The sequence below is a fragment of the Plodia interpunctella genome, chromosome 3 (assembly GCF_027563975.2).
Source record: "Plodia interpunctella isolate USDA-ARS_2022_Savannah chromosome 3, ilPloInte3.2, whole genome shotgun sequence".
NCBI classification, from domain to species: Eukaryota; Metazoa; Arthropoda; class Insecta; order Lepidoptera; family Pyralidae; genus Plodia; species Plodia interpunctella.
In genome coordinates, this window is record NC_071296.1 from 5,681,917 (window position 1) to 5,696,453 (window position 14,537).

At 36.6% G+C, this 14,537-nt stretch overlaps 1 protein-coding gene across 1 annotated transcript in view; it reads left to right on the forward strand.

The window, feature by feature from the left end:
* The window catches only part of tnc (tenectin), a 36,534-nt gene extending 24,081 nt beyond the window's left edge, over positions 1-12,453 (forward strand). The window contains exons 3-7 of the mRNA XM_053767515.2: positions 2,078-2,119; positions 2,639-2,845; positions 3,242-3,514; positions 3,766-10,780; positions 11,024-12,453. Of these exons, the coding sequence (XP_053623490.1) occupies positions 2,078-2,119; positions 2,639-2,845; positions 3,242-3,514; positions 3,766-10,780; positions 11,024-11,129 (7,643 nt within the window). The 3' untranslated portion in view covers positions 11,130-12,453. The remainder of the gene's footprint in view (positions 1-2,077; positions 2,120-2,638; positions 2,846-3,241; positions 3,515-3,765; positions 10,781-11,023) is intronic.
* Positions 12,454-14,537: the final 2,084 nt, after the last annotated feature.

Below are 14,537 nucleotides of genomic sequence, written 5' to 3' on the forward strand. Positions count from 1 at the left end.
CTCCCCAGGGAATTTACATGCCAAATTTCAGCTTCCTACGTCTAGCAGTTATTTATTTATTTAGTTTTATATATATTGATAGGTAGGATTCAAATTATGCGTGAAATTTGCGATAACTTACTTGCCAGTAAACTAAACATAAAATGAGGTCAAGTTTATCTTGGCACCTGATATCAAATCACATATCTCCCTAATGTAAACCTTCCAGTAGGTAACCGGTAAAGCTCGGTTCCTCGTAAGAGCTGTTGCAAATAAATAACATCTAACTGTAAAGGTCCATGTGGCTGCGGCTCGCAATGCATTTCACTGGATGACGCTATTTTTGTCCTCCTGCAGATTTTGTACCCACCACACGGTTATTTCAAAGAATTCCTATAGAATTTATATTATACGTAGGAAGTATATTTAAATGCGACCTACAATGTTTAGGTCTACCGTGTGAACTTCATCGCGCATGGCGACCACGCCGACATTCATTCATTGAAACGACAATCCATATTAATGTAGTGCAAATTTTAAATTCAAGTGGCTCTTCATTTCGATTGCTTGAGGCCGTGTTTCTAAGCGCACGATTTTGCATTAAGTGGTTTTTTGTTCGTGCAAAGCCATTTATAACGTCACACTTATACGTAAAAGCGATTCATTAGTTTTCATGGGAATTACGCTGGCCACCAACGTCACGAAGAATTGAGGAATTTTTATGTAGGTACATATTATATCTGTCTCATGCTTTGTGACTTTTGGTCAGAGAGACAGTCATCTAGATCTTACTCAGATAGATTGCGTTGGCTTCATTTATCATTCATGGATCGAATCTGTGTGTAATATACATACATACATGCAAGCTGAGTTCTCATGTGATGCATATTTAAATAACGTTTTAATTTTATGATGGGTCGTCAATCGTGAGGCGGAAACAGAATAATTGTAAACACGACTGGCAAAAACGACATTCCTAGAGACCGTTAAATCGAAGATGTCAGATGGCTGGAGTGGGCGAGCGATACACTGTTCTTCTGAAACGGTTATAAAGTAATGAAATTTAGAATTAATGTGTATTTATGAGCACACGCAGTAATACGAGTATAATATGAATGGATTACATAACTCATTTTAATGGGCCTTTGCTTATTGCGGTACATTTATGTCTATCACAGAATTCAGTGGTGATAGCTCAGTGGTCATTTCTTACTCAAATGAGCTTCGCCGTGCAAGCCGCAGGTCCGATGTTAACGACGCTCTCCGTTACTTTAATTACAGTTTTGTCGCCCCGGCCCGTCTGTGGTAATTATACTCGTACGCAGTAAAACGGAAATGTAAATCGTCTGAGACTATGACCGATTGGAGGTTCGAACGATTTGCAGCCAATATCCTGCACAGCTGTGACGTGTTTATTAGTAGCGCGTGACATTAGAAGTTACTAAAAGTTTCTTGGAAAAATGATAAAAAAATGTATGTATGAAAATTAATACGCATTTAACAAGTTTTTGTTTAGTTTCACAAGTCCCATCTGTCTGTCATTCTCTGTGTAATCTTGCAAGTTAAATTTTACCTACTAAGTACTACAGAGTTGTACCTAATTTTCCACGTCGTTTTAGTTTCCATAAAATGAGTTATTATTATTATAGACATGACCGGATGCATGCCGGTGCACCCAGGATCGACTTCAACAAGGGAACTCCTCAATGCACATGATGATCACACATCACGATTTTTGTCACAAATTGAATGCAACAAGATATCTCTAAGGACGATAAAAGGACGTGTCAAATATTACATTTTTGTATAAAAACTTACTTCGTTTATACAGTGTCGTATTTTGTTACTCTATTACAGTCGGAAGTAATGAAGTACTAATGTACATAGGGAAGCGTGAAACATCATGTGGCCAAACGTAAGCGGAACTTATTATACACAGGCCGATAAGAAAATTGTAAAATATCACGTTTTCACGAATTCAGGCGACTATGATTTCATAAATACCATACTTGTGAAAAAACAAAGAATGTATCTTTGCTATTTTATATTACTTTATTTTTACATAGATTTTACTTATAAGTGATTTTTCTTATTTCAGCTCCCACGACTAACAATCAGACGGCATTAGATGTATACGATGGTAAATATTTTTATTATACAGTTACTTAGTTGTTGTTTAAGGAGCTCGGTGACGCAGTGGTTTGTGCACTTGTCCTAATGCGACAGTGGCAGTTAAGCAACTTTGTCAGTGGTCGGTCATTGGATGGGTGACCAAAATTGTTTGGGCAGGTCAGGCATTGGTTTCACCGAAATTTACTGTCGTTAAAACCCACCCATTCGCATCGGCCCTCGTGATGGGTTTATTTTGAGTCATCTCTGCCTGTCTCTGCTAGATGATTATAATTATTTTAACAACGTATGAAGATGATCATTGAAATATAATAGAATCGTTCAGGCAGCTGCTGTTTTAAATATAATCAATTTTCAGTCATCGTTGTATATATAAACAAATAAATGAATATTTTTATTAAACTTTTTTGCTTACCATCAGGCAACCCGCAAGCTCGTATGCCATGATCTTCGCAACTTCGAAAACTATAAAGATTATTTTTAATATTTCAAATTTTTTTTATTAAACCTGACGACTATAACCTTCCAGCGGTGTCGGAGGGTTGCTACTACAACTTCCAGCACTACGGCGAGGGCGACCGGATCATGACCAACGAGCCGTGCCTCAACTGCACGTGCCACAATAGGATGCTCATGTGCTACCTGCGCGTGTGCCCCTTCACCAAGCCCATCGGCCAGGACTGCACCGTCGAGAAGCGAGCGGACCAATGCTGTCCCATCGTGACTTGTCCCGATGGTAATTCTTTTTCCATTATGTAGTTTGCTAGTTTGCTAGAGGGCGGTAGATAGTTGTAAAAATTGAAAATCTGACACCAGTTTATCACATTCAATGAGAAAGACTATATACTTTCAAAATTCACTACTCTGGACTTTTTCATCCCTGTCGTAAACGTTATGAGTTGATTTTAAAGCCGAAATTAAAACAACTGTCGTGAAAGAACATTGGATAGACCTTACTGCTTTCAAGGTTTTAAATGAGTCGAGATATAAGTACCTAACTTAATAAATATCTATCGATACTCAATATTAACTAGTATAACATCAAATATATTTGATGTTACAAAATTTAGGTCTCTAAATTTTGTGGTGTCTACTAAATATTATTCCAAATATTAATTGTAATAACAATCAGTTCCAGTTGACCTACTCACATCAACGTCAACATCGTCGCCAGCTGAATATGGAGCAACTGGTCTCGGCAAGCTGGACAAGTATGGCTGCAGCATCAGCGGCAAATACTTCCCCGAGGGTTCGAAGGTGCCGCCGACTCCAAACAAACCGTGCGAACATTGTTACTGCATTCGAAATATGACGACTTGTGTGATGCAAGAGTGTACTCTTCACGTAGATGGATGTACCCCTATCTACCATAAGGATGTCTGCTGTCCAGTGCGATATTCATGTGGTAAGTACCATTTATTCATTAGTGTATTTTTTGATAAATTTTAGCTTTGATGATGATAAATGATGATATAAATGTCATAATATATATAGGTATATATTTATATAGAAGAAAACAAGTTATGCACATGAGTCGATATTGAAATACCACTGAAAACCTTCCGAAAAAGACGATATAAATACTGCAATACTTAATTATGAAATCTGATATTGCCGATTTCCACCTACTAAAGGTAAATATCTCCATTTTTTCAGATCACCCTGAAGACGAAATGCCCCTATTGGATGACATGTCCACTACAGTTCGGCCTACACCTGGATTCCTGTTGACTACTACAACAACACTATCACCAGTGACACAAATGACGCAAGATTGCGTTCATAATGATCAAATATTCCCCGATGGTACCTCAATAAAGACTGAAAAAGCTTGTGAGCATTGTTATTGTATGAAAGGTGATATCGTATGTGTAGTCCAAGAATGTGGTACTCCTATGGAAAATGAAGGCAAGAATTGTACTTCTCAACCTCCTCGTGAGGGTCAGTGTTGCCCCGACACATATATTTGTGAAGGTGATGAGGTGCCTACTGAAATGTCACTTGATTTTACGACGGAAACTTCGTTAGAAACAATGACTACTTTAGTACCACCGAGAAGAGTGATTGACGAAGGCAGTGGATACAGGAAAGAAGAAGAAGAGCCTATCGCAACTATTTTACCTTCTGTTGAGCCGGAAGTTGAAGGAAGTGGAGAAGATTTTGCTACTTTGCAACCTTCTGAAGACAAAGAAATGCAGACACCTAGTCTTATTGATGAGAGATTATCAAGCACTGAAGATTTAGTTGATACAGATACTACTTCTAGATCGATAGTTGAAATTGAAAAAACTACCATAGAACCCGATAGTGCATTAAATACTGTTCCTAGTGATGTTACTGAATCTGCACATATATCAGAGCCAAAACTGACAACAGTTTTTGAACAAACAGAAACAAATCAAGAAACGGAACAAACTCATATCGACATTAATTACACTACCGCATCTTCTAAAGAAGAAATACCTTTACAAACAACGGAATCGGCCTTTAGGAAAGAAGAAGAGTCCCATATACCTATTGATATTACTACAGAAAAGGCACCTCAAGAATATACAACAGCGTCAATTGAACCTACTAAAACAACTATATCAGAAAAACAAGAAGCATTTACTACTATGACTGAAACTAAAGCCACTATACCACCCGAGACTATTACAGAAATTCCTACTAGTACAACAAGTGATATATCAGTTAAAGAATCTAGTACTTTGTTCGATCACACATTAAAAGAAACATTTAGCACTGTTGTACAAAGCGAAACTGAAACCACCACGTTAAATGCACAAGAAAATGAAATTGAAGATATTACAACTACCCAAGGTCCAGGCAGAATACCCGGTGAAGGTGATTGCTTGCAAAATGGAGTGACGTACAGAAATGAAAGCATCGTACCCAGTAATAATAATTGTCTAACTGATTGCAAATGTATCAGCAGTATCATCAAATGTGATTCAATAATGTGTAGTCCTCCTCCAGAATATATGAGTAATTGTGTAACCACATATGAATCGTCAGAAGCGTGTTGCCCAACATATATATGCGATGGCTCCAAAGAAACATTACCTCCTCAACCCCATAGCCAAATGTCAGAAACAACTAGTTCAACGCCTACACCGGCAGTTGACTGTCAAGGTGGTCAATGTGACATTCATAGGATTGATAAAACTCCCACACCTTCTGACAGTTGTAACAATAGAGATTGTACTAATAAACCTAGTGACACTCCCGAATCTACTAATTGTGGAACAGAAGGTTGTGGTGCTGTACAAACACCAATCCAAAATGTTCAACCTGAATGTAGTTCACAAGACTGTGGTGCAGTCGTCCAACCACATGAAGTACCACCAGTTCCTTCCGACACTTGTTCTGATAGTGAATGCCAACAACATCCAATTCTTGAGACAGAAAGGAACGATAATATCCAACCTTGTGATGGTAATAATTGTAAAACATCTGAAAATGTTCAGCCTTGTCAAAATGAAGAAGAATGTAACACAATTAAAATACCTGAAGTTGAAACCCCTTGTATCGGGGAATCATGTAAAAATATTCCACCGGTTTGCAATGGTAAGGATTGTCAAATACTTCCAGATACAGTTATACCTGTATGTCATGGAGAAAATTGTGGAAGCAGAGATAATCAACTGCCGGAATGTTTGGGTGAAGAATGCAAAAAGACAAACATTACTGATGTTACTGGAAAATTACCTGTGGAATGTAGTGGTGATAATTGTCTATCTGAACCAGATAAGACTGAAATATCTACTGAGAGTTCTACACAAGAAAGAATAACACCTTCTTCAACAATTACAGAATCGTTACAAACGGAACCAACTTTAATTCCATTACATGAGGTTTCACAAACATCAGACGTAATACAAGAAGTAACCACAGATAAACCAGAAGAGACACAAACCACATCCCAGTTCATTTCAGAAAAACCCCTCAGTGATAGCGAGGAAAGTTTGGAAAAAACTATTAAACCGACGACTGATGTGCCTGAAATTCAAACAACAGCATATGTACAAATTAAAGAGACTTCTCCCACATCTGACTTAGAATCACAAACAGAGAGCAAACAAGATGAAATTATTACTACACCTACTAGAAGACACGAAAGTGAAGAAGCTTCAATGACTACCAAATTTACTGATATGGTTACCAAACTACCAGAAATTGCTGAAACAACAGAAATTATAGCCCAAACTGAAACTTTCACAGAAGAAACAACATTACCAGAGAAACAATTTACACGAGGAGAATCATATACGACAGAAAAATCAACTGAAGAGGTGTCTGGTAATCATGACTTCACTGAAACATCCACTTTATCATCTAATTCAAAATCTGAAACTGAAATAACTGGAGCTGCAGAATTTGAAACATCTGCTCAACCCAATACGGAACAACCCGGTACACCAGAATCTGATAGCACATCACAAGACCAACAGTATACCAAAGAACCAGATTTAGGAAAGGGAGAAGAAACCACAGAATCACATAATTTACCTTCCGAAGAAACTGTATCTGAAGAAAAAAATCCTACAACGGAAATTCCTACAAAAGATGGTGAAAAAACATCACAAACTACAGTCGAAACTCCCGAATTTGATAAACATTCATCGCCTGCAACAGTATCAATTAAAACAGAAGCGACATCTTTAGCATCTAGTACATTAGAACCAATTGTTGATGTTATGACAGAATCTCAAGATAAAAAGACACAATTATATGATCTACAAACACAAGAACCGACAATACAAACAACCTCAGTTCCGCAATCTCATGACGATAAGGAGAAACTAAGTAAAGGAGATACTACGATAACAGCTTCGTCTGATATAGGACTCGCCACAACCGAACCAATTATTTCATTAGACTCAGATAAGATGGATACTAAGCCTCTTATTGATAAAGAAAAATTACCTGACATACCCACAGAGGAAATTTCTACAGAACCAACTGAAATTGATACAGAAGAACCTTCTCTTGGAACCAAACAAGATGAAGTTACTCCTCAAGTATTTATTGAACCTGAATCACCTGATTACATTCCAGTACATCCAACAGTAGGTGACAAATCAGAATTAGATTTGATTGATAGAAATACAACACCTCAAAGTGATTCCGATATGATGGTATCTACAGAACAAGAGCATCATTCTCAGACAACTGAACCATCAGTGCCAGAGCTAGAAGGTGACAAACCTACTGAAGCACCTGTGGAAATATCACCAACTGAAACCCGGAAATACAATCAAGGTACAACTCATGCGACTGAGCTAGATGAACTAACAACAACTTATCCGAAAGTAGAAAAAATAACTGAATCCCCAGAATCATCAACATCTAAATCGCCATTAGAAGAAGAACTAGATGTGACAACACCCAGTGAATCATTTAGCAATGATAAACAAGAGATCATTCCCACAGAGGTGCCAGAATCACATGTAAAAGAAACTGAAAGCGGAGTAGAAATAACTGCTATCCCGGAAATAATAACAGAAAAATTGGAATCTGTTCAAACAGAAGAACCTCAATCAGTTTTACAACCAAACCCAACAGAGTCTCAACCATCCACTATATCTGTAGAATTAGAGAAAGAACCCGTTGAACATGATTTAGAAACCAGTACTAAAGAAGCACCTGCATCTACATCAGAACCTAAGTATGAATATTCAGAAACTACGCCAGATATGATTGAGTTAGTTGAACATCACGAAATGATGGATGTTTCAACTATTTCCTCATCTATAAGTGATCTTGGCACAACGTTAAGTCCTGAAGCTGAGAAGTTCGATGAAAATTTGACAACGGAAAAACTTCTTACACCACAAGTTGAAACAGAGATATCAACGAATAGACCTCTTCCATCACAGCACACTGAAGATGAAACATTGCCTAAGCAACCAGAAGTCAGCACTGATCATGAAACCATAACAGAGCAACCATTAGAAAAGAAACCAAGTGATGAAATTGCCACGAATTTGCCTGACATGGAACAAAATATACCTGAAGACACAACACATTCTGAAACTTCTTCTGAGGTAGTTGAAAAAGATATTTCAACGAAACAGCCGGAAATAGAACCAGACTTTGAACACCAAACCTTACCGATAGAAGTTACTCAAACAAATAAGCCCGAAATAATAATTTCTGATGATGGTCAACGAAGAACTGAGGGGCCAGCAGAAGATGTTACAGAATCAAAGATTGAACTTGATATGGGATCAGCAACTGAAGAGCCAGATATTAGTAAAATCGAAATTAAACCAGATAAGGAATATACTACTGAGAAACCTGAAATTGAACAAGAACCAATATTTGAACCAGAGTCTACAACAGTCGGTTCGGGCATACCAAATACTGATAGAACTATTGAAACTAAGGAACCAGAAGCAACATTTACTGGAAATGAAGTGATACCTGCTCATGAAAATGTAATACCAACAGTTATTCCAGAAATTCAACAAGAAGTAACATCAGAAAAAGAAAAGGTCACAGGGGAACCAGAAATTGTGAAAACAGAACAAGATATCAAACCAGACCAAGAGTTGATTACTGAGAGTCCCATAATTTCTGAAACAATAAAAGAATCTGAGGTAGAATCTTCTACTGAACAAGAAATATTGCCAGAACCTGATGTTATTACAAAAACGACTATAACGCCTATAACAGAAAACGAGTTAATAAATGTTCAAGAGTTTGTTACAAAAGAGACAGAATTTGAAGGACCAAATGTAGAATCATCGACCAAATTATCAGATCTTCCAGTTTCTGAAGATGAAGTCCAAACACAATCTTCTACTAAAGAACCTGAAACTACCGAACCAGAACAGAACACCATTCTTGAGAAATCTTCGACAGAATACCCAGTTATTTCAGAAGTTGAAAAAGAAACAAAAACTCCAGAAATCATACAAAAGATAAAACCAGATGATGAGTTCGCAGAGAAAGATTTTACTACGGAAATAACAGAAACAGATGCCGATAAGGCAACTTCTGTGAAGGAACCAGAACCATCAGACGTTGAAAACGAAGTTTCTGTAGAAATTACAACAGTTTTACCTGAAAAGGAACACAGATCCTCAACTGAGGCACCAATTACTGAACAACCAATATCAAATATAGACCAAGAATCTATTACCGAAACAACTATTCAAACAGTAACGTCATCTGATACTGAGGTTTCAGAAGAACCAGTTGTCATAACTGAGGGACCAAGTAAAATAACTGAAAAATCAGAAACTAGTCAAGAACCTACTACTAATGTTCCTTATGTCACAGAAATATTTAAAGAATCTGAAAAAGAAACATCTACGGAGAAGGCCCAAGAAACTACCACTATTTTATTGGACCTACATTCTGAAACAACTAAAACTGCTATTCCAGAAGATCAAACAGAAAGTATTACCAAAGAACCTGAAATATCTGAAGTTTCTATAACCGAACATAGAACGGAAACATACAGCCCGCAAACAACAGATAGACCGGAAATATCCAGCATTCATTATGATGTATCCACGACAGAAACATTAGCCGTAGAAAATGAAGCACCTGTTACTGAACATGACATAGTAATAAAGCATGAAATAATTACTAAAGAGACTGAAAAACCAGAAGAAGGAACGGTATCATCTACCACTAAACAGGCTGTAAATGAGTATGAAACAACTGAAAGAGTAACTATTTCACCAGTTTTAGAAGAATCCACAAAACTTTATGAAAAAGAAAAAATCACACCCGAACATGAAGTAGAAAAATTAACATCTATTTCGGAACTTTTTAGTACGCCGTCATCAACGGAGAAAGAAAAACTACCCGATGAAACGACCCCCGAAATTCAGGGCGGTAGTAAATACGAAGATATCACTAAATATACTACACCAGAATATACTTCAAAGGATGAAACGACAGTTCCTCTATCTGAAACAGAAAAACCATCTATATTAGAAGAAGAAACAACTAAACCTGAGACAGAAAAACCAATAGAAATTTCTAAGGATACGACTGCACCTGAGGAGGAATTCCTAACAGTTACATCAAAGGCTACAACGTCTAGGGTGGAAATTGAAACGTCTACGCATTCAGAAGATCTTGATAAAATTACTAAACCACATGAAATTCCTGAAGAAACATCATCTGTGGCTACAGCTGATATTCCCAAACCTGGGTTTAACGAAGTTCATGGGACTGATGAGGCACCAGCATCTGAAGATGAGAGTCATTTTGCACCAAGTGCTACGGGTGGTTACGGTCAAGAACCTGACTATGAAGATGAGAATCAACCATTTGGACCAGGCACTTGTCGATATGGAGGAAAAGTATACGTATCTGCCCAACAAATACCCAGAGATGATCCATGCGACTTCTGTTTCTGCTTTAGAAGTGATATTATTTGTTTGCAACAAAGCTGTCCACCTCCTATACATGGTTGTCATGAAGAGCCTATACAAGGCTTCTGTTGTCCCCGATATGAGTGTCCAGTATCTATGGCGAATACTCTCAATGTCACCACCACCACAACGACAACGACGACAACGTTGCCACCACATTTCCTCCCTCATGCCTACCAGGGTGCAGTGCAAAGAAGAGGTTGTCAAATAAAGGGCCATACATACAAAGTAGGTGAAGTTGTGCGTGCATCTTCAGGGCCATGTTTACATTGCACGTAAGTATTTGTAAATTTTATTTATGTTTTTACTTACAAAATTTGCAATTTTTAACATTTAGTTTTGTGGCATGATATGGACTGATAATTTACGTTTACACTAAACATTGGTTATCCATTGAATTATAAAAAATAATAGATTTTACTAACCAAAATATTTCTGTGTACCTATTTACGTAGTAAATGCTGTATATTTGTTGATGTTTTACTGTCAACTATAATAACATAAAAAATGTCTTGCAGGTGTGGAGGGGACGGTCAAATGAAATGCGATCCCAAGGCGTGTACCCCGGAGCCGATGCTCAGGCAGATGATAGCGGCCGCTGTATCCGCCAAGCGGCGAAGGTGAAATCTTCCAGCTGCTCCTCAGCTCTCGTCATTAAGCCAGCACAAGGAAGCGCCTGTGTGATAACATCCATCTCCTCTTCTATGCACAATAATAATGCTCAAAACTCGACGGAGTAGTTTAAGATTTCGTGTCATATAAATAGTAATTGATATTATTTTATTTTTCATAGTGTCGTGGCACAACTCAAATAATAATGAAAATCATGACTGTGATTAAAATATTAAATTTTAATAATAATTTTCTAAATCTGAATTATAAACAATACTTTGAGTCTTGATTAAGGCTAATTTATTATTATTTATATTTATTAACAAAAGTCAGTGCCAAACGATAGTGCTAAGTTGTAAACGACTATGCCTTTACGATAAGATATTCGTGGTGGATGTCTTTCTAAAATATTTTGTACTGACCAAAGCGAAGCTGTATACTCGAAATTTAGATATTCACTCGCGCAAACTTCAAGCTTCGTAGGTCAATGGATCGCCGAAATCTTGACCATTTTATATGTAAACTTAATATTTTACCGATTAATAATTTTAGTCAATTTCTTTGTTTTTACACGATGTTACAATAAGCGATCTAGTATCGTGTAAATATAAAGTAACCTAAGGATCCCTGATGTTGTAAATGCCTTACTTAATTTGTAATAATTTATATATTTTAGGTGTATAGTACTTAAGCCATGTTTTGAGACCAGTGACTATTATAATTTTAGAAGTAACAAAGGCCCTTTGCGATACGAGAAAAGTGCCGGTCGATGCGGCCCACGGGGAGCCTCGGCCGACGCTTTTCCTCCCTTCCAGTCTTACGGAAAACGACCCGAAGCTCGTCTTGTTTTCCCTAATTCATAGAAGGCATGATTTTACTAGCACTTAATTAGTAATAGTGGCCAATATTTTTAATCGTTTTGTAAAGACGTTTACAATGTCTTAAAACGATATTAAACATGTTGTAGGATCTTTTGTAACTTTTGATATAAAGTGCTGGTAGACGTAAGTGGAAGCAAGCAGAGCGAGATGGGTACGGAGGCTGTCGGCGGCTGTTGCGGCCGTCGTGACGTCACGGCGGACGCATTCATCCGTACCAATCTCCATCTGTCTATACTCGTTGTAGTTATTTTCTTTTTATTTATTTAAAGATGTAGCTATAGTTATATAATTATTGATTTTTATTCGTGATTGTAGCGATACATTTTCAGCTGATACAAAAGTCTCACTACGAAATATATCAGATCTAATTATATTTGTTTAATTATATTTTACCGAGTGTAGCTATCATCAAGCTATCTGTGCAAAATGAGTTTAAATAAAAATATTTCAAATGATATTGGTTATGCCTTATTTTATTTTCTACGAGTTCTTATCGCATTTGTGACTAAACAAATATTTCATTTCCATGGATTCGAAACAGCTTTTACGTATGACACTTTGAACACCGAAAAAAATGGCACAACTGAGAGAAAACACCATTTTTTGTACAATAATATTTATTGTACAACAAAGATCGACAATAAATCTATCTATACATATCAAAAATGAAGAATTTATATATGTGCCATTCTCAGTTGCATTTTCTCTGCCGCAGAAAACTTAAACACAAATAGCCATGAAACCAGAAAGACCTCACTGAAATCAAATTTACTTAGTGGTCCTTAACAGTTCCGTTGTTTTAAAATTTTGATGTACAGCCTAACAAAATACTTGATCACTACTTTCTGAGAAAATTAGTCTTTTCTGACAGATAGACGGATCACTGAACGATTCTACACAAATTCTTTTTTTACCATAAATAGTATTAAGGTACAGTAATTAATTTTACTTTAGATATGGGTAAATAAGACTCGAACGAACGCAAAGCTTTGTGTACTTCTAGTCACTTGATTGACTACTTATTTCATTTCTTGATATAACTCTCTCTCTTCCAGCTGTGCGTTTTTAAAGCTCTGAAAACTCATATGATGTCCCATTACTCAGTTGCACTGTGTCTTCCTTCGTCATGTTTCTGGAAGTGTTGTATAATATATGAAATTATACAATACTTCACGTAGAAGTATTGTATAAGAGTAGAAATTGTGTGAAGTTCCACGGCCAGCGTACGTGAGTATAAAAACCTATGGAAAACAACGGAGCTACAACGTGCTGCGTCGTCGCAACTGAGTACTAATGAGCAATGGAAGATGGCTCTAATATGCCCGTAACTAAGAATCCATAAAAGTATTTACTTCTCCTCTCTTTGAACCCTAATTATAATCAGACGATAGTGTGGAGCCGGCATCAAAGTTCTTCCACCACACCACCTGCCCAGCGCCGTCCCTCAACGTTTGGCTGAACTATTTCAATAAGGGCAAATAAAACTTGATGCGGTCACATTCTCAGCAGATTGAGTTTGGCCCGTTTGGTTTAGTTCTGGGTGAAACCGGCAGATGTCTACTTCATGCATTGTATTTAGTGATTCAACTTTTAACTTTTCCTTCCGTCTGTATAGTAAATTGTAACCAAATTGTTTCAATGTGGATACAATGTTTTTTTAATAGTAGACTAATTTTTACCATTAGAAAAAATATTTAACATGTTCATACAACGTTTAATAAAATACTTATGAGCATATACAACTAAAAAGGACTTTGCAACTTAAAAGCAATTCTAAATTGACTTAATAGTAATTATCTCAAATCTCATATATAAATAAAATATGAGACAATATTGGTAGGAAGTATTAGGACATATTATGGGACATTTTATAATTATATAGTCATAAAATATCGAAGTACTTATACAACCTACATTTTCAAACAGTGTAAATACCTGTTCTTGAAGTTGCTCCTGCAACTCTCTTCAACTTTTCTACTTTTTGTTCCATAATCATAATATGGAAATGCTGCATCAAAGTCTCGGTATGATGTTCCCAAAATGTTTTTAAATCAACACGGAACTTGGGTTAAACATTTTATGCTTTTACGTGAGTTCTTTCTTCCACCAATGTAAAGCAAATCATGTATGTATAGGTATGTATAAATTTAAGTCATTTATGTAATTGAATATAATAAAATGCTACATATTGTGCTACATAATGTATTAATTTACGTTTGACTCTTGACCCCTGAGCTGATGAAAGATCGTTAATAATAAGTAAGAAAATTAAGATAACATGAAAATGCTTTTACTTTGACTTGTTTATCTGTAATTATAATCTAAATAGATACACTATGTATTATTCTTTCTACACATGTTCCGATTATACCGTAAAAAAAGAACAAATCTCCTAACGGAATGTCCACATTTTTCTCATCAAGCTATTTGTTACCTATGTAGAAATATGTACCCTCAATTTGAATAACTGCGTCTCTCTCTCGCGTAGGCTCTCAATGCTGCTGTTTCACTCTATCCCATTACTTTTATATTGTTCGCT